The sequence below is a fragment of the Bos grunniens genome, chromosome 7, assembly GCF_055505025.1.
Source record: "Bos grunniens cultivar Pamir isolate PY7600 chromosome 7, Bosgru_T2T1.0, whole genome shotgun sequence".
In the NCBI taxonomy this organism is placed as follows: Eukaryota; Metazoa; Chordata; class Mammalia; order Artiodactyla; family Bovidae; genus Bos; species Bos grunniens.
Window position 1 is genome coordinate 20,657,767 of NC_141171.1, and position 19,238 is coordinate 20,677,004.

The 19,238-nt window shown below is 59.7% G+C and overlaps 1 protein-coding gene across 2 annotated transcripts; it reads right to left on the reverse strand.

Annotated features, from left to right (window-relative positions):
- Positions 1-4,583: 4,583 nt before the first annotated feature.
- Positions 4,584-18,545, reverse strand: NCLN (nicalin). Of its 2 annotated transcripts, none has more exons than XM_086410229.1 (15): positions 18,272-18,545; positions 12,797-12,987; positions 12,561-12,705; positions 11,631-11,725; positions 10,720-10,800; positions 10,324-10,427; positions 9,354-9,442; positions 9,131-9,270; positions 8,734-8,912; positions 7,713-7,800; positions 7,583-7,621; positions 7,333-7,493; positions 6,381-6,434; positions 6,211-6,289; positions 4,584-6,116 (listed from the first exon to the last, which is right to left on the reverse strand). In XM_086410229.1, the coding sequence occupies exons 1-15, from the start codon at positions 18,453-18,455 to the stop codon at positions 6,060-6,062; spliced, it is 1,686 nt and encodes a 561-aa protein (XP_086266355.1). In that variant the 5' UTR covers positions 18,456-18,545; the 3' UTR covers positions 4,584-6,059. The 2 variants fall into 2 exon arrangements, with proteins under 2 accessions (XP_086266355.1, XP_086266354.1); XM_086410228.1 differs by having other exon boundaries at positions 7,333-7,496.
- Between the last annotated feature and the right edge of the window lie 693 nt (positions 18,546-19,238).

A 19,238-nucleotide genomic window follows, 5' to 3' on the forward strand; every position in this document is an offset into this window, starting at 1 on the left:
GGCTGGCGAGGTGACTGCTCATGAGAGCAGGGTTTCCTTTCAGGAGTGGGATAGGACGTTCTGGAATTAGATGGAGCTGACAGATACACAGCTCTGTGAATGGACTAAAACCCACTGAACTATACACATTGAAATGGCAAATGTTATGGTGTGTGAATGTATCTCAATAAGACTTAAAAAAAGAAAAATAAAAAAGGTGGGAGACTTCCCTGGTGGTCCAGGGGTTAAGATTCTGCACTCCCACCTGGGGGACACGGGTTCAATCCCCAGCTGGGGAACTAGGATCCCACATGCTGCAGGACGCAGCCAAATAATAAAAAAATACATATTTTTAAAAGTGACTGCCAGCAGCGTCCTGTTGCCAAGGGACCTTAAGGCAAGATACTTCTCCTGCCCAGAAACCCTTTTGTCCTCTGCAAACTGGACATAGATGCAAGTATGTGATCCTGACCCGTGCCTTTAGCAGAGGAATGGAAGGAGGGTCCCCGCTGGGCACCAGGTCCCGGTGGTTTCAAGCAGGAGCTGTCAGTGGTTGCCGACCCTTGGACTAAAGGATCAACCTACAACTTGCTCATTAATCACAAAGGGGGAACAGTGACTCTCTTGTGGGACACCCAGCAGACACATCGCCCTGAGCTTGGCAATGACACCCCCACTTCATTCCTGGTTCCTGTACCAGCGCCCCCTGTACCCCTGCTCCTCCTCTCCCTTAATTTTTTTCTGGACCTTCTGTAGGTCAAATATGATTAAAATTATCAATAACTCTCAGAACTGAGGCTGAAATGTCAAAAGAAGCCAAGGATGTGTGTATGTGTGTGTGTGTGTGTGTGTGTTAGTCACTCAGTTGTGTCCAACTCTTTGCAGCCCCATGGACTGTAGCCCGCCAATGGAATTCTCCAGGCAAGACTACTGGAGTGGGTAGCCACTTCCATTCTCCAGGGGATCTTCCCGAACCAGGGATCGAACCTGGGTCTCCTACATTGCAGTCAGACTCTTTACTGTCTGAGCCACTTGGGAAGCTCCTGAACTGAGGCTGAAATGTCCAAAGCAGCCCAGGACGTGTGTCCCCTGCAAAAGGACTGTACCACCAGTCTGTTCCGGTAGCTGCCGGATGTGTCCTATGGTGAGAAAGGGGAGAAACCAGAGGGCAGTGGACCCCCCACAGTGGGGGCCTGTGGACTTCTGGGGGGCTGGAAAAGTAAGCATTTGAGGGTTTGTGGCCCCTGCAGTGAGAAAACAGCTGAGGGTGATTCACAGCTGGGTGAGTCTGGTTGTGGCCATGTGCCAATAAAGCTTTATTTACAAAGATGGGCAGTGGGCCAGACACAGTCAAGGGCCACAGTTCTCTGGCACCTGGTTAAACACACTCCCTCCTGAGAAGCACCTATGAAGGCTTGTGATGGTATGAACATCAGCAGGGCGCCAGTAGATAAGCCATTGTCCCTTCTGAGTTCAGAATACTACACAGCAGGGAAAAGGAGCATGGAGTGTAAGTGAGAGATACCAAAACAAGAGTTAATGCAAGAGAAGGACAGTACAATGTGACTCACAGATGTGTAGGCCACACACAAGCAAAGCTGAATATTGTGTACATATCCATAAACAAGACGCTTGTTTCTTGTAAGGAAAGCTATGACAAACCTAGACAGCATATTAAAAAGCAGAGGCATCACTTTGCCAATAAAGGTCTGTCTAATCAAAGCTATGATTTTTCCAGTAGTCATGTACAGGTGTGAGAGCTGGACCATAAAGAAGGCTGAATGCCGAAGAATTGATGCTTTCAAACTGTGGTGCTGGAGAAGACTTTTGAGAGTCCTTTGGACTGCAAGGAGATCAAACCAGCCAATCCAAAAGGAAATCAACCCTGAATATTCATTGGAAGGACTGATGCTGAAGCTGAAGCTCCAACAGTTTAGCCACCTGATAAGAAGGGCCAACTCATTGGAAAAGACCCTGATACTGGGAAAGGTTAAAGGCAGAAGAAGGGGACAACAGAGGATGAGATGGTTAGATAGCATCATTGATTCAATTCAATGGACATGAATTTGAGCAAACTCTGGGAGATAGTGGAGGACAGAGGAGGCTGGTGTGCTGCAGTCCATGGGGTTGCAGACTTGGACATGACTGAGTGGCTGAACAATAACATAACCTTAAACACACACATAAACATTTTTAAGAGTGAGAAAGTTACAGTGGGAGATGCCTCTGTGCAGAAAGAGGAGAGACCAAGGTGGTTTCACCAGATGCTCTTCCTGTTTTATAGCCTTAAAACACAGACCCTGGAAAGAGATTGATGCCACTGGGGTCCCAGTAGGGGACTGCACTTTTGCCCAAATCATTTGCTGCTGCCCAGGGTTGATGGAGACCTGCGGTCATGTTCACTGATGCTCAGGGAGCCCACAGAACAGGTCATCTTCACAACTGTCCCCTGGGAGTCAGTGGCCTTGCCGCAGCCCTCCTCTCCTCTGCCCTTCCTTCCCCACAGCTTCCCATCACTCTCACAGCATGCAGCAAATGCCCACCAACTCCCCAGGGGCCTCTTGTGCCCCACCTCCTTCCTCTCTCCCCCTCCATCACTGCCCCACCCACACAGGCCCCCTCCTCACTGCTCCTGCAACTCGCCAGGCCTGGTCCTGCCCCAGGGCCTTTGCATGGGCTGTGCACTCTGCTTGGACCACTGTCCTGAATTTCCATATGGCTTAGTCCCTCCTGTCACCCTGACTTCACTCAAAAGCCCGCTCATATCCACCTGGGAGGTTTATTTTTACTCCAGTGGACCGCAGGCCCCAGGGTCTCTGCTTGGCAGCTGCATCTGTATGCCCAGCAGGGCACCTGGCACATGCTGGGGAAATACTGGCTGACTCCACAGTTGAATGAGACTGATCTGCAGTGGCGGGACCAGAGGGCACCTGGGGACAAGGAGGCCACAGGGAGGGGTCATGGATGGAAGCCAGGAGCGCTGAGGGCGATGCATACACCATGCCTTCCATGTGGCAATGGTTCCGTGGGTGTAACATGTGTGCACCTCTCACCGCCTAACATGCCTACGGACAGAAATACTGTTTTCACACGTGGATTTCATTTCCAGAATGTGACTTGGTGTACACCCATGTACACACACCACATACCCAGGGTGGACATGACGGGGAAACACCAGCACATACATAACGGCAGCTGTGTCTGCCTGCCGGTGTTGTTGTGGTTTTCATGTTTTTGGTTATAATGGGCACAGTTTCGTGGAAAAGGAAGAGGAAGTTAACAGCCTGTGTTGAAATAAGGGAAGGGGCTGGCTTTTCCCCTGAAACGTGGGGAGTTTTACCTGAGTTCGAGCTGGAGCCAGAGCCACCTTCCAGCCTCGGGGTAGTGGTGTGGGGGACATGAGGGTCTGAGAAGAGGCGGCAGTGACATTGACCCTGAAGATGGGAGTCACTATGAAGACTTGAGCAACTGTGGTCAGGCCCACAGAGGTCCAGCCCCTCCTCTGGGTCCAGGGAACCCAGCCCCCTTCTCCCCTCATGTGTTCCCCACCTGGACAAGCATAGCCCCCTGACCTGCTGGGAGTACCCACTCCCAGTCTGCCTTCCCCAAAGCTGCCACCAGAGGGCGCACGTGAGCACCTGAGTCCAAGCCCTCCTCTGCCCACAGCTCCCCCGAGGCTCCCACCTCCTGGGGTCAAGGATCTCACAGCCCTCTTTCTTGGCTGAAGCCATGGAGTTCAAGCCACACCCCCTGTACTGCCTACCTCCCCCCCCACCCCCACCGGCTTCCTCTCCCCGTTGCATACGTCTCTGTACTCTGCTCTCTGCTCCCCAAAACCAAAGCCCCTGAGGCAGGAACCCTGACACAAAGGCACAGAACGGTGTGGACAGGCAGAAGCCAACAGGGACAGGCCCCAGATCAGGGGTCCCCCCCAGTGGAGCTCAGGAAGCAGGCAGACCCCTCGGGAGCTCCCAGGCCCAGAGCACGGAGCCCGCTGCTGGAACCCCAGTGTGGAGCTGCACCAGGCACCCCGATGACTGGCCAGGGCCTCCCCAAAGCCTGGGCTGGGGCTGGGGCTGGGGCTGGCCAGTGGGCTTGACCTTCATACAGCCATCACCCTTCCCCCCATATCAGGTTGAATGGTGTCCTTCCAAATTCACAACCATGCAGAACTCCAGAACGTGTCCTTATGTGGAAATGGCATCTGCAGGTGGAGTGAGTTGGCACACTGGCTGGAGCAGGATGCGCCCTAAACCCAAAGACGGACGCGTGCTTATGAGACGTCAGAAGAGACGGCCACGCGACCCTGAGGCCAGGAGCCGGGGGACACACAGGACACACGCTGCCTCCAGGGCTGGGGGGTAATGGATCCCAGCTGTATTGTGGTACGCCACCCCCACCATGGTCTATCGGCTCTGAGCTGGCTGCCACCTTCATGTTGCCATGGGGCGGGTGACGGTCCCAGCTACGGGCAGGAGGCACACCGACTCTGCTCTTTATACAGACATGAGGCTCTGCCCCCAATCCTCCCCCAAGAAATGCATATGACCCTCAGGGGGTCTGTCCAGATCCTGAGGCCCCAGCCCCGACAGGACACGCGATGCTGTGGTTTGTTATGGCTTTATTTCTCATCGTCTGGCCGCATCCCACAAGCAGCCTGAGCTCCACCTAGTCAGTGGCCCTGACCATGCCCCCCGGGGAGGAAGGACACTCACTCGGCATCCCCAGCCGGTCCCTGGCTCACACATTCACACCCGGGGAAGGGTGGGCCACCAGCCCCGCATCGCCCTAGAGGGGGCCGGGCACTGGGTAAACAGTCGGGCAGACGGGCCACTGGACAAGGAGGGTCAAGGAACCTGCAGCCCCAACGGCTGCCCCTCCCAGGCCTGCCAAATAGTCACCTGTTCCCTCCAGTGGGTGGTAGGTGGCTTCGGGGGGGAGCCAGTCCCCAGCCCCTCGGAATCGGAAGGCTAGTGAGCGTTCCCTGGTGGCCAGTAGGCCCCTGGAGTCCCTCCTCCTGGACCCTGAGTCCCTCCTCCTGGACCCTGAGTCCCCAGCACTGGACAAGTCACTGATTATATTGCTAATGAATGGTTACACCTGGGTCTCCCTGAGGTCACTCCCAGCCCTGCTCGCCTCCCCCATCTCACCCCTTCCCAGGGGCTCAGGCCTGGACCTGCCCCCTACAGGTCCCAGGAAGAGCTCCCCTGTGGTCACGTCCCCTCCGGGGATATGGGGGAACATGCTTCCCCTGAATGCGACCTCCTCCTTGCATATGAGGAAACCGAGGCCCCGGGACAGGGGCAGAGGGGCTGCCTCCGTCCCCAGGGCTCCTCAGGAGAACAGGCTGAGCAGGAGCTCCAAGGACTAGGAGAGGTGGGTGGGGCCGGGTGGGCGGGGCTCCCGGGCAGGGGACGGGGCAGAGGAACCCAGAGGCAGGGTGAGAGGGCCGACAGAGAGGGTGCCGGGTGTCCAGGGCGCCAGCTCCCCAGGGGCTTCAGGGAGTCCGGAGGCGGCCCCTTGAGCTGGCTCCCCTCAGCCAGGCTGGGGGGTGTGGAGGCGGTGCACAAGGCTGCGACGGAGGGGCTGGAACCGGAGACCCAGAGGCCCTGCGGCGCACTCTCCAGACAGGAAAGAAGGGAGAGCCCCGGGGGTGGGGTGGTTGGGAAATGCGAGGGCAGCCTCGAGGTCAGAACAGAGCCAGCATGGTGGAGGGCTAGGGGTTTGGGGGGTGGCCTGGCCCGACTTCCTTGGCCTGCAACTGCCAGGTCCAGGATCAGCGTTTTGGGCGGGGGTGATGCCCAAGGCCACGCTGGGTGCGTTTCCTCTTTCCTGGCCATGGCTTATGCCCCAGGGTCATGGGGCCGACTCCAGGGTGGGGGGCTCATCCACACATTTGTCCCCGAGTCTGTGGCCTGGCCCCAGACCTCCACCGAGCTCCTCCAGGGGAGCGCAAAGGACAAAAAAGAGAAAGAAGCCCCCAAGTCCTCAAGAGCAACACAGAAAAGCTCTGTAATTCAGGGTTTCGGCCACCGAGAGGGAGGCCCTGCCCTCCAGGTGAGGCGGGGATGGCAGCCTGGTCACTGCGTCTTGGCCTTCAGCAGTCTCTGAACTGTTTTGTATAAGAGGTCGAAGTGCTGGGGGGCGGTGGGAGGACTCCAATGAGACCAGGGAAAAAGGGCCACCCGTTGGGCTCCCACAAGGACCCGCCTCCCACCGCCCCCTGCTTACCTGGACTGCCGTGTAGGCCATCCCGAGGTAGGCACCAATGCAGACGGCTAGGAGCAGGTCAAAGATGGCTGGCTTGACCCTGGGGATGGGAGCGGGCGGTGGAGGCGGTCAGCCAGCTGCTCCCAGCTGTCCCGAGGACCCAGGCCCCTGGGCGGTGACAGGGCGCTCACCTGTAGGCATTCATCACCTGCTTCAGCTGGTCGTAGAAGACAAACTCGGGGTCCCTGGCAAGAGAGCACTTGCTCAGCGGGCTCACCCTGACATCAGAGCCACCCGAAGTCCCACTAGCCCAGGAACACAGCAGCGGGGAGGACCCTGGGTATGTGTCTACAGGGGGTTGCCACTGTCTGTCCTAGGGAAGGACGTCCTTTATTCTGAACTAACATCTTTTCTATGGTTTTCTGGGCCAACAATTCTCTAAGAACAAAGTGTGGTGACTGTGGAAATTCTCTGGTCTCGTTTCTATAGAGGGAGAATGATCACAGCTGAGGACTCGCAAGCCCCAGCTCCACAGCTGTGGGTCCACTGTGACCCTCAGTTTCTTCTTCTGTTCAAGAGCTCTGTCTCCCTGGAGTGCCACAAATTGGGAGCAAGATGGAAAGCCAGTGAGTGGCACTGACCTGTCTGTGGAGGAAGAGGGGTGTCTCCTGCTGAGGGTCCCCCAACACCCTTCCTCAGTCCTCATTCATCCCAACCAGGGTACATGGGAGCATCAAACAGAAAGACAAAACCCAGGAGGCCTGCAGTGGGCAGGAGCATTCTGAGGGCAGGAGGGGGCCAGGGGTATGAGTCGCCTGAGGCCCAGGGCACAGAAGGACCACAGAGGGTGGGCAGGGGTACAGGGCTGCCAGATAAAACACGGGGCTTCAGTTCTGTGAGGACTGAAGATAGAGACGACACGGGCTTTCAGGGTAAGTGTGTCCCAGACCACATGAGAGGTACTTATGCTGGGATAATTCGTCGTTCACCTGGAGCTCAGATTTAATAGGGCGCCTGCACTGCTCACTCATCCTGTTACATTTCGCCCTGAGTTTCCATTTGCTCCGTCTGGTTCCAGGGTGGGCAGGGAGACCCTGGAAGGGCCCTCTGCCAGCTGGGGGCAGGGGCTGCGCCTGGTCTCACCGCTTGTCGGCCTTGACGTGGTGCGGCTTGACCTCCTTCAGGTAGCGACTGAGGTAGTGCTCCAGCGTGCTGAGGAACGTGCCGTCCTTGTCCACTAGCTGGGCGGCCCGTGGCTGGGTGGTCAGCCAGTCCATCACTGAGTCCAGCTGCTCCTGCTGGATCTGCTGTGGGGACGCGGCGGTGGTCACAGGACCCCCCACACACTCCCACCAGGCGCCTGAGCCCACCCACCCGCCGGCCAGGCCATTACCATCTGCTCCGTGAAGACTGGCATGTCCGGGGGCGTTCCCTGCAGAGAGAGGCGGGGCGGGGCTGAGTTCAGACCCACTGGGGGACTCAGGGGGGCGGAGAGGGCGGCTAGCGGGTGGCCGGGGGCTCACCTTCTCTGTCAGGTTGTAGATGACACGGGTCAGGGCCTCAGCGATGAGCCTCGTGTTTCGGGTAAGGGTTTTCGAGTCAACCCGGGACCTTCGAGGACAGGTTTTTTTAATTTATTTTTACTTTATTTATTTAATTAGAGGCTAATTACTTTACAACAACATGAATCAGCCACAGCTGTACATGTGTCCCCTCCCCCGCCCCATCCTGAACTCCCCTCCCACCTCCCTTAGAGGGCAGATTTTAAAAACATACATATTTGGAAGTGACATCAATCACCCAAAACTAAAAATGATCACATATGTATCTGATGATGAAAAGACAGAAGAAACAACAGCTTTCCCAGCGGATGGTCCCCCACCCCACACCTCGGTCAGGCCCACCCACCAAGGGGCTGCCCCGGGTGCCCAGCTGAGCCCTGAGGATGCTGTGGGCCTCAGTGACCAGATGGCTCTGGGCCCGTGTGCTCCTCCAGAACCTGGGGGTATGGGGGGACTGGTCAGGACATCTGCCTCCGCCGGCTGCTGAGGGCAGAGCTGAGGTAACGCCCCATGGAGGGGCTACGGTGTCCCCCACACCCACGGCCACCCAAACCCCGGGACGAGACCCGAGCTGGCAGCAGGCTGTCCGCAGACATGACTGGTTAACACGCGGTCACAGTGGAGCAGGGGGTCCCGAAGTCCACGGCTCTGTCCTCATAAGGAAGGAAGCCTGGACACAGGCATGGGGAGGGGACCCATGACAAGGGAGACAAGGGCAGCAGCTCAGCCACAAGCCCAGGGTCAGCAAGGGCTGAGGCCACACAGGACCGGGAGCCTCAGAGGCGACACATCCTGACCTGAGTGGGCGTGGGGTGCAGGCTGCCGTGGAGGCAGGGTGAGGTGGCGGCCGCTGGCTCTCCCAGCACCCTGCCCAATCAATTCTTCCCTCTCTTCTGCTGGCTCATGCCCTCGGTTCTGGTGCCCCCTCCTCCAGGAAGCCTGACGGGCCCCGGCTGGCTCAGTCCGATGGTGGGGGGCTCACCTCACGTCCATGATGCTGCTGCGCTGGCCGTCGCGGTGGCTCTGCAGGTGGGACAGGGTGAAGGCGGGCAGCCGGCGGACGGCAAAGCGCTCGTGTTCCCAGGCCAGCATGTCCTCGGCCAGGTTGATCTTCTTGTGCACCATGGAGAACCGCACCTCGGGGAACTGGTGGGCGGCCACCTGCGAGCGGAGCCATGAGGCTCTGCCCGGTGCCCGTGCGCCACACCCTGGCTTCACTGGCCTCTGCAGAGGTGGCCCCTGCCGCCCCACGGATCCCCAGTCCCTCCCCAACCTCCTGCTTCTGGAGCCTGAGGATAAGCCCACCTGCCCGCTGGAAACCCAACTGAGGCCCCAGGGCTCACACAGTTGGGGGGGCGCAGCCCTCACGGGGCGCCTACCGTTTCGAGCTCCCGCAGGAAGGCATGCTGCAGTGTCCCCTCCCTGGGCGGCTTGGACACATGCAGGTGGAGGCTGTCACCCCGGCCCACAGTGTCCAGGCAGAGGACGAAGGCCACGTTGTCCTGGAGCAGGCTGGAATCTGCAGACAGTGAGGGCTGGTGGGCAGGGGGTGTGGGGGAGTACCGGGGTCCCGAGGCCACCCTGGCCGCGGGGGACGCTCACCTGTGTGGTCCAGGTTGTCTTCCAGCCAGCGCTTGGTGCCCTGGTAGTTAAACTTTCCTCCTCCGGAAGCAAAGAACAGGAGGTTGTACCTGGCAGGGAGGAGTGGGGCCAAAGAGTTGACAGGTGGGAGTCCAGGCTCCCAAAAAGGAGGGGTGGTCTCCCCGCTGAGTACCCAATCCCACCCTGTCCTGGCACTGATGACATCGGGGCATCCTGAGTGCTGCAGGCGCTGGACACATCCCTGGCCCCCACAAGTGAGTGCCAGGAGCCCCCTAGTCCTGACAACCACAGACATCCCAACTTCACCCAGTGTCTCCAGGGTGAGAAGGGAGGCTCCAGAGACCTCTCAGAGTGGAGAGGTGGGCCACTCAGAGTGGTCCACCCATTCAGACTGGGTGGACCAACCAGGAAACAGAAGTGATGGGAACTCAGCACCACCTCCCTGAGCAGGAGTGAAGCCAGCGGGGTGGTGAAGGACCAGGTAACTGGGCCCCGCCCCAGCTGTATCCACCTCACCACAACCACAGCAGTCCTTATAAAAGAGGCACAGCAAGTGTGGCCCTGCCAACACCTTGATCTCAATGCCCACCGCGCCCCGCCCCCCCGCCACCCACTGGACTGTGAGCACAGTGCTTCTCAAGCCATCTGCCTGAGAGCAGGCGTGGGGCCTGGAGTGTGAAGTTTGGGGAGACCCGCTGGCTACTAGGGCCCTGCTCTCCCAGGGCACCGTGCTGTGTGGACAAGTGCCCCTGCGAGAGACTGCAGTGTCCGGCACTAAGATGGGGAGATGCTCGTCTAAGTGATGACGATTTTGCAGGGGTTTCTGTTTCTTGCATCTGGAAGCAGCCCAGCCCCTGGTGGGATTTCCGGGGAGGGGGTAGGTGAATGGACCTGGAGGGGCGGGGCCTGACTGAACCAACTCTGAGATCACGGGTCGGGCCCGCCCCCAGCCCCGGGCCCTGTCACTCACGCTGCGTGCGTGCGCTTGTAGGTGTACAGCCTGGAGAAGAGGCGGGCGAGCTCCAACAGCACCGAGATACCACTCCCGTTGGAGTCCGCACCGTGCGACAGCCACTGCAGGCAGGGACAAAGGGCACGCTCACCCCACCTCAGCATGCACCACCACCCACCTCCACCCCGGCCTGTGGCCCACTCTGAACCCCACCCCCACAATCTTACCTTAGGTCCTCGTTTCCAGTCCAGCTGGGATTGCTTCCTCTCCCCGCTAACCCCCAGCTCTGCCCAAACCTGACTGATGCACCCTTGGCGTGGCCCAATCCCTGCACACGTGGGAAGCTCCCCCAACCCTGCTACCCTGCAGCCTGAAGCCAGACTCCCCAGCTGGGCAGGAGGGGCATGGACATACCGGGGCCACCCCGAAGGCATCGTAGTGGGCCACGATGACAATGGTGGGCAGGTCCTCTCCACCCAGCCCAGTCAGCCGCCCCTGTAGAGACATGGATGTGAAGGGCCCCCCCATAGGAAGCAACAGCCACCCTCACCTCAAGGGGCAGGGTTCTAGGCTCTGCCGGCTACACCGTGGGCACCAGTGGACCAGTGGGCACGGTCACTTTCCAGTAAAACTTTATTTACAGAAACAGGCTGGCCAGACTCTGCTGGGGGCCAAGGTGCCAGCTGTTTCTCCACCTGGAAACCAGGCCTACCCTTCACAGGCTGAGCTCCACTGATGGAGACCCCACCCGTCCGTAAGACCCTGGCCGTAAGGACAGCACAGGAAGAGCCCGAGTCAGGGTCCTCTTGTGTAAACCGGCCCTCCGTCAAATCCAACGAGGAGCAGTTGGGAAGACAGCCTGTCCAGAGCACTGCCTAAGGGCATCAGGCGCTAAGGCCCTGCAGCCTTTACTCTCTGGATGGAGAGCTGCCCTGCAAGGAGACAGCGGAGGCCTCCTGGTGCAGGGAGTGGGAACAAAACTGCTCAGAGCTTTTTGCTGGGGGGAGCAGTGATAAAACCCCATGTTTGCCAGTGGAGAGAATGGAAGTGGGGGAGGACTTGGGAGCTTGCTCTGGCCTGGACGCCTCCTGATGGGAGATGGGTGTCTGGATTTTTCTGCACTCTGCTTTAATTGCTGCCCTGAGCTCTCCTCTCTACCAGCTTAGTGAATGTTCCATGAAGGGAAAGGGGTGGCCATTCCAGGAGGCAGGGGTCAGGGAAGCAGGAGGAGCTGGAGGAGCCCCACCTCCTCAGAGGCAGGGACTTGATCCCCTCACCCAAGAAGCAGCCCCTCCAGTGGGGACAGGCAGGTGCCAGGCACTTACCTCCACGCTGGTGATGAGCCAGTCGCTCACGGCCTTGCTCTGGACCCCGCTGGTGACCATCTGGAAGCCGTTGGCAGTGGCAGTGTGGAGCAGCACTGGATACAGGGCCAGGGAGGGTCAGCCTGAGCCCCGTGACTGCCCTGCAGCAGCTGGGGGGGGAGGGGGGGTCCCAGACCAGAACCTGGGTCCTCGTCACCCCAGACTCTAAGCATTCAGTCTGAGTAAAAACGGGACTGTTCATATGGACAGAACACAATGTGATAACTGGACATGGGAGCAAACCTGGGCATCCAGGACAAGGGCTGGTGAAAGTCTCTGGTTCCCACACGGAGCCCATGTGCGCCCTCGCTCTGCTCTGTAGGGCCATCAGGGCCCCTTCCTAAATCACAGAGGGGTGCACACTGCCTCTGACCCAGCTTCCCAAGGATCACTTGAGCAGGGATGCCAAAACATGAGTTTCCCATCAGACAGCTCATGACCCTCCAGCCCATCCCCCAAAGTGGAGATGGTGTGAGAACCCAGAGATTCATAAAAATTAAAGTTTTGTTCTCTCCAGAATCAGGAGAGGGTGTGCCCACCTCCCACAGTGTGAGCTAATGGTCCACTTCACCTGGGGGCAGGGGCTGCCTTAAAACGCCCAGGAACTCACCCTGCCTCAAATCCTTCTGTTCTTTACACATTTAAAAACACAACTGTAGGGATTCCCTGGTGGCTCACTGGTAATGAATACACTGGCCAGTGCAAAGGACGAGGGTTCAATCCCTGGTCTGTGAAGATTCCTCCCTGCGGGTGGCGGCTGCAAGATGTGATCTGTGATGCCCGGTGCCCCCACGGTTAAGCATATGTTGGCTTGGAAAGGGGAGCCCCAGAAACAGCACAGCGCAGCCCAACCACGCACCCTCCGCCCTGCAGCAACCCTCACCAGCCCACCTTCGGCGGCGGAGGCGGAGCCCTGGGAGGCGGAGGCAGCCTGTGTCTGCTCATAGATGGACAGCAAGGCATCGTCCTCTACGGCAAAGTACACGGGAACGATGGTCTCCATGGCCAGCATCTCAGGCTCAATCTCCATGAATTGCTGCGAGAGAGGCACGCGTTCGGTTTGCGGTGTGTGTGGGCGAAGGGGACCCGGAGGGAGAGAGGGGACCCCGGGGCGAGGCAGAGCTCACCCGGATGACGTCCTGCGGCACAGCGGCCATGGTCCGCGGCAGGATGATGACCACAGCGCCGGCAGACTGGCGCAGGGCGCGCTGGTAGCGCTCATACGAGAAGTCCAGCAGCCGCACGAGCACGCAGCGCCGGCTCAGCACGTCCGCGTCGATGGTGCGCGCCTCTGTGTTGAGCACCGCGTTCCGCGTGCCTGTGGGGACGGGATCCTGAGTGGGGTTCCGGATCCCCACCGGCCTCCAGCCCGCCGCACACCCACCCCAACCCCGGGGACTCGCGGGGCCTTCCAAGAACCTTCTCCCTGGGCCAACCTCCCCTCCACACCCACATTCCTAGACCACGGCCCTAGCGGCCTTCGCTGCTCTCGCACTCGCCTCTCCGAACTACACCCCTGCTGCAGTCATCCCCCAGAAAGCGATGTCCCTGTCCACTCAGCCACCCTGTGACCACGTGCGGGCTGCCCGCTGGGCCGGGCAACGTGTCCCCACCCCACCCCGTGTCCCTGAAGCAGCTCAGGGGGCTGGTGCCCTCAACCCACCCGACAGAGGCAGCCACCCCCGCCCCCACCCCCAGGCAAGACCCCCAGCCAGAGCACTAGGACCGGAACTCAGTGGTCTTGCTCCCCCAGTCCTTCACCACTGGCTTCCCCAGGGCTCCAGGACCCGCAGGGCTGACAGGCGCCAGCTGAGCAAACCCAACCCCCAGCCTCCTGCCCTGGCCAGATTGTTCTGAGATGCCCAGCAGTTTCCCCAGCCCCCACACCACTCCAGGGTCCAGACACCAGCAGAGGGAGCCCCCAAGCTAGGAGGCTGCACCTCCCCACCTCCAGGTTGCCAATGTCCTGGGGAAAACCCAAACCCTGCCCTCTTCAGGCCAACCCCCCGCCCCAGCCCCCAGGCAACTAGCCTGGGGTTCCAGGGGCACAAACCTTGTTCATTGCAGTGTGAACCCAGCATCACCTACCAACTACCAGCCTAGTGCGCTCAGGACATGGAATGAATGAACAAATGCTTGGTCTCCCCAAGGCCCCTCAGGAGGGCAAGCACCAGGGTTTGTGCACCTTCTTCCACAGTCAGGGCCACACTGTAGCCTGTGGGCCATCCTGAGCGCTGTAGGGTATAGGGCAGCCTCCCTGGCCCCCACACCCTTGTTGCCAGGACCCCCCTAGACGTGGTAATCACAGACGACCCCAGACATGGCCCTGTGTCCCCTGGGAGCAGGGCCACCCAGATTTTTCTCAAGAAAGATCCAGAGAATCAGGTAGGAAGTGAGAAGCTGCCTCCTGGAGTGGACCCTGCCCTGCTCACAAGCTTATTCCAGGCAACTGACTCCTTCCCACCAGAGTGGAAGGGGCAGGTTGTAACCAGGATTGTGCAGCCAAAGTGAAAGTCGCTCAGTTGTATTTGACTCTTTTGCGACCCCATGGACTGTAGCCCACCAGGCTCCTCTGTCCATGGGATTTCCCAGGCAAGAATACTGGAGTGGGTTGCCATTTTCTCCTCCAGGGGATCTTCCCAAACCAGGGATTGAACCCAGGTCTCCTGCATCACAGGGAGATTCTTTACTGTCTGAGCCACCAGGGAAGCCCACTGTTCTAAGGCTGGTGGGTCCCCCCACACACAGAGCACCGCTGCCCTGAGAGCTGAAGGGGCAAGAAGCAGTGCAGACATTTGATGCAGCACGTGGACTCCCGTGGTTGCACTGCCTGGGTGCACGGCCCCCAGCAGCCAGCCCTCGGGGCCCTCTATCCTCCCTGGACAGAGTGGGTGGGTAGGTGGGGCTCAGGCAGGCCTCCTCAACTGCCAGGGCCACTAGCACTCAGCAGGATGCTGCCGAAACTCCAGATTCTTAGGTCAGACCTCCCAGATGACAAAGGCACACAGTCCCCAAAACGTCTCAGGCCCCTGCTGAGCTGGGATGAACAAAGCAAGCACACGAATCCTCCTACTCTGGGGGCAGATGTGGCCCCAGGGCCTCCACCCTGAGCCCCTCACAGCAAGTGTCAAGACAACAATGCAGACAAACAGGTCTGTTTCCACACAGGAGCTGGACCATGCTGCCCGGAGGATGAGGCGGCCGGGTGAGGGGACACTGGTGTCCTTGAGGGACATACCAAGCCCCACGAAGCCTCAGGCTCAGACCAGGGGCAGGGTCCCCCCCACTGCTCTGCAGGAATGCACTGGCCAGCAGGAGAAGGGTCGCTTCCTACAGCCTGTCCTGAGGGCCCGTCCGGGGGAGGGGACCAGCAGGACACAGAAGGGACAGTGTCCCAGGTGGGAAAGGGCAGGGCCATCTTGGGGCAGGGGCCAGTGACCAAGGGGGCCGGGCTGTGCACCCCAGGCAGGGGCCTCCATGTCTCTCCCCACCCCTCTGGGCCCCCACTTCTGCTTTAGGGTGACAGGGGAGCCCCCAAGGGCCTGGTAGGAGAGGGCAGCAGAGACCTTCAGGAGCCCTTGAAACCCTGAAAAGGCGGGTGGGCCCTTCCCCTGTGCCCCACCTGTCCCAGCTGCAGCCTCCTGGGGGTGGCTCAGATGTCACCTCGGGGTGGGGACACACAGGGCCACCTGTGGAGCCTACTGTGACCCACTTTCCAGAAGGAGGATGGCCAGAGAGAGGAAGGAGGGGGTAAGAGCAGAGTCAGGCTAACGCCAGACCCCCAAGTGCCCCCTCAGAGGCTAAGCACCCCAAGAGCAGAGACTGCCTCGGTTGGTGCGAGGCTGAAGTCTGCAAGGCCTGTTGCCCCTGCGTCATGACGGGCTCTGGACACCTGGACAGCAAGTTGCAGGTCCCCACGGCGGGACCAGATCTGAACGGAGGTCGCAGACTTTTCAATCGAAGGCCAGTCCTCTCTCCCTGCAGTGGCACTAGTCTTACGCAGTGCAAAGCCACTGACTAGGTGTGGCGGAGTGCCAATAAAACTTTATTTACAACCAGGGGTGGAGAGCCCGTCCCGGTGCCCGGCGTGGGTGCCCACGTCCCCGCCTGCCAGAGCCGTTTCTGCAGGGGACCAAGTGGGATGGGCATGAGCGGCCCAGCCCAGGGAGGCCGGAGTCCGTTGTGGGAGGGCAGGGAGGCAGGCCACACCCAGGGCCCAGCTCACACCCCAGCTCAAAGAGCACACGCCTCTCCTGCCGATTTCTCAAGAGGTGTGGAGAGAGGACAGGAAGTTGGGAAATGAGGCTCAAAGCAAGGGCATGTGCGATGCTGGGGACACTGCAATCAGCGATGACCCAGCAGAGCAGCTCTCAGATGCTCCACCACTGGGAGGGAGCTGGGGTTCCCTGCTCCACCAAACTATCCCACAGCATCTCCCCAGGTAGTGGCAGGCACCCCACATCCCTGCCAATGTGGACACTAACAGGTGGGACCAGGGTGGGGGTGCAGATGTGTAAGTCGAGATGGGTGGGTGCCCCGCCAGGCCCCTCTGTTCATCCCTGAGCCCACTCAGTGTCTGGCAAAGATGGGGGCCGGGAAGGAGGGCGTGTGGGGTGAGGGAGTCACGGGGTCAGAAAAAAGAATAGGAAGGAATCAAGGACTGGGGGCAAAGGACTCAGAGAGAGGAGGGGAGGAGGACAGGGAGAAAGTATTGAAGGTTCCGAGGGCCCACGTGGAGGACGAGGCAGACATGGCTCTGTGATCAGGGTTGGAGTGTCAAGAAGCGCCCGTCTGGGCAAGGACAGGGGGCCATATCAGCAAGCAGGCCAGCGCTGAGCAGGCAGCAGGAGACACGGGACATCCAGATTACAGCTGCCCAAGGGGCTGGGGCAGAGCTGGGTGTGCTAGGAGAGCTCGCAGCAAGGCTCCCAGTGTGAGACAGGACAAGGGTGTGAATCCCATCCCAACGGGATGGCGGAATCCTCCAGACCAGGACAGAGCCACCAGTCACACATGGCTATTCAAAATTATGATGATGAAATGCCAAAAGTCATCCCAAAGGGCCACCTGTGACACCCCTGGCATAGACCCTCTTCCCAGGGGGATGCCAACAATACATATAAACTGACCACTCCTTAGGGGCTCCTGGCCCACCACCCCACTGGTGAGGAGCCTGGGGTCTGCAGCCAACACTGTAACCCTGAGTTCTCCCCCTTGGCACTGCTGACAATCTGGCCCAGATAATTCTCGGAGTGAGGTTGTCCCGGGCACAGTGAGGTGTGGGGCAGCACCCCTGGCTGGGCCCCACTGAATGCCAGGAGCCTGTCAATCATGACGACCCAAAGTCATCACTCAGGGACCCGTGAACTGGCAACCACTGCACTAAACTAATGCTACAACTCTGGGGTGAGAGGGGCCTGAGGGGGACGTCTCCAGACCCCGGGGCTCCCCAAGGACCTGGCAGCGGCAAGGGGTCCAGGGGACTCAGGTTGGCCCTAATGTTCCAACAAGAGAGGCCAGTCCAAGAGAACCAGGGCTCAGATATGAGGGGACAGGGGCACTGGGGAGGGGAAGCCCTCATGGCATGGACGGGCCTTGCTTGCCAGGGGCCTAAGACACCAAGTTGGGAGCGCAACCAGAGGCCAGAAGGTTCTGGAACACAAGATACAGCAAGGCCGGGAAGAGAGGACACTTTCGAAAGACTTTAACAGATGAGAGGGCAGGGCTGAGGAACAGAAGCTAGGGAGGATCCAGGCCTGGAGGCCTGCAATCCTGGGGAGAAGGAGCAGCAGGGGGGCTTCCAGGAAGCTGAGGGGTGGGTGCGCTCCCAAGCAGGGAGCAGGACATGGGGTCCAACGGATTTCAGGAGCCCAAAGGCAGGAGAATTTCTGAGGAACCGAATTCATTAACTGGGACCAGGGAGTAGGGAGGGCCTCCACATAGTGACAGGCTGGGGTGAGCGATCAGAGCTCTGAGCCCTAAAGCAGAGCAGAATGTGAGCGCTAGATAAAGCGCACCCGGGTGCTGAAGGGCTGTGCAGGGTTGGCCAGCTTAGCCTGGAAAAACGGCGCTGAGAGGCTCCACTCCAAATCAAGGAGGCCCAAGGCGGGCGTTCTATTCCAGCTGGGGACTGGAGAGAGGGAGGGGACCCAGGAGGTCTGGAGAAGCGACAGTATGGCCTGAGGCTGGAAGGGAGTTCTGCGTTCTGGAGCAGGTAGCCCTTGTCGGGGACGGGGCCAGAGGGCTGTGGGAGCCAGGCGGTGGGTCCCCGGGACACTGGACAGAGAGAGCTAGGGGCCCAGCAGCGGTCCAGGTATCCAGGCTCGGACTTGCCTGGAGCTCCGGTAAAGGGTCTGGCAGCCCAAGTGAGGTCTGCAAGCTGGACTCCTGCTGGACGTGTGGGAGAGGCAGGTCCTGAAGCCCAGGAAGCAGAGACCGAACCGCGGGAAGGGGCATCCTGGCCGGCAAAGGCCGGGGCCCTAGGGAGGCGGGAGGCTGGGCGGGAGGTCAGGGCCCCAGCGGGGAGGCTGAGCTGGGGGAGACCAAGAGCCCAGGAGAAGAGCTGGGCCCACGGGGGAGGCCAGGGGCCCGGGTCCACGCACCGTAGGGTTGCCCCTGTAGGTCGTACTGCTGCATGCGGTACACGGTGAACTCGTGCGCCGCATCGGCGGCGGGCAGCGGCGGTGCGACGAGCAGCAGCACAGCGGGCAGGAAGACGATGAAGCCGAGAGGCAGGCACGACGCCTTCAGCATATTCTCCAGCACCTCGCCCGCTTCCTCCAGCATCCTGGCCGGCGGCGGGGCCGCGCGGAGCGGCGGCGGGGTCGGAACGGCGGTGGCGGTGGCTCCCGCGGACTCACCTCGGCATGGGTAGGCGCCGGGGTCCTGCGGGCGCCGCGCGGGACAGCCCGCGCCCGCCCCGGGGTCCTGCCGGCACCGCCGAGGGCCGCCTGTCCGCCGCGCTGCCTACTGGGAGTTGTAGTCTTCCCGGCGCGCGGAGCCACATGGGAGTTGAGGGCCCATTCTGTTACTCCCTAATAGAGAAAGCTGTGGTGGACTGTCTGGCTAAAGTTTCGCTTAAACTCCAAGTCAGAAAATACAGAGACTTTAAAACAAACTATTAGCAGTGTAACTTACTGAAACCCTGCCTTTGCTGCGGGAGAAAGGCGAGGGACGGAAGGAAGAGAGGTTGTACAGGAGGTGACCTTGCGACCCGGAAGAAAGTTAGAAATAAGGAGAGGGGCGGACCTGTTGCGCTAGGACTCCTGGGAATTGTGGTCTCGAGCAAGCACAAGGGATCATGGGAGCTGAAGTCTTCCTGGCAGATGTCTGGGAAAAATCAAAACTCCCAAAGAATATAGATGTTAAATTGCCTGAGGGCAAAGACTTGTGTTTGCTTTGTGCACCGATGTATTCCTCAGAACTTGACCCAAGGCCTGGCACACAAGGGGTGGGTTATATAATTTTTGGATAAATGAATGAAAGAAGAATCAAAAAATGACAGGTTCCTAAAAGGGAATGTCGCAATGGATTATGGGACTTGTAGTCTGCAACCTGGTGTTGTGCTGC

Coding starts and splice junctions, on each gene's coding strand:
- NCLN (XM_086410228.1), bottom strand. CDS start 18,455: ATGCTGGAGGAAGCGGGCGAGGTGCTGGAGAATATGCTGAAGGCGTCG. Junction 7,622..7,712: donor TCTACAACCTGACAGAGAAG/GTGAGCCCCCGG, acceptor CTCTCTCTGCAG/GGAACGCCCCCGGACATGCC. Junction 6,290..6,380: donor CAGGTGATGAATGCCTACAG/GTGAGCGCCCTG, acceptor TCCCATCCCCAG/GGTCAAGCCAGCCATCTTTG.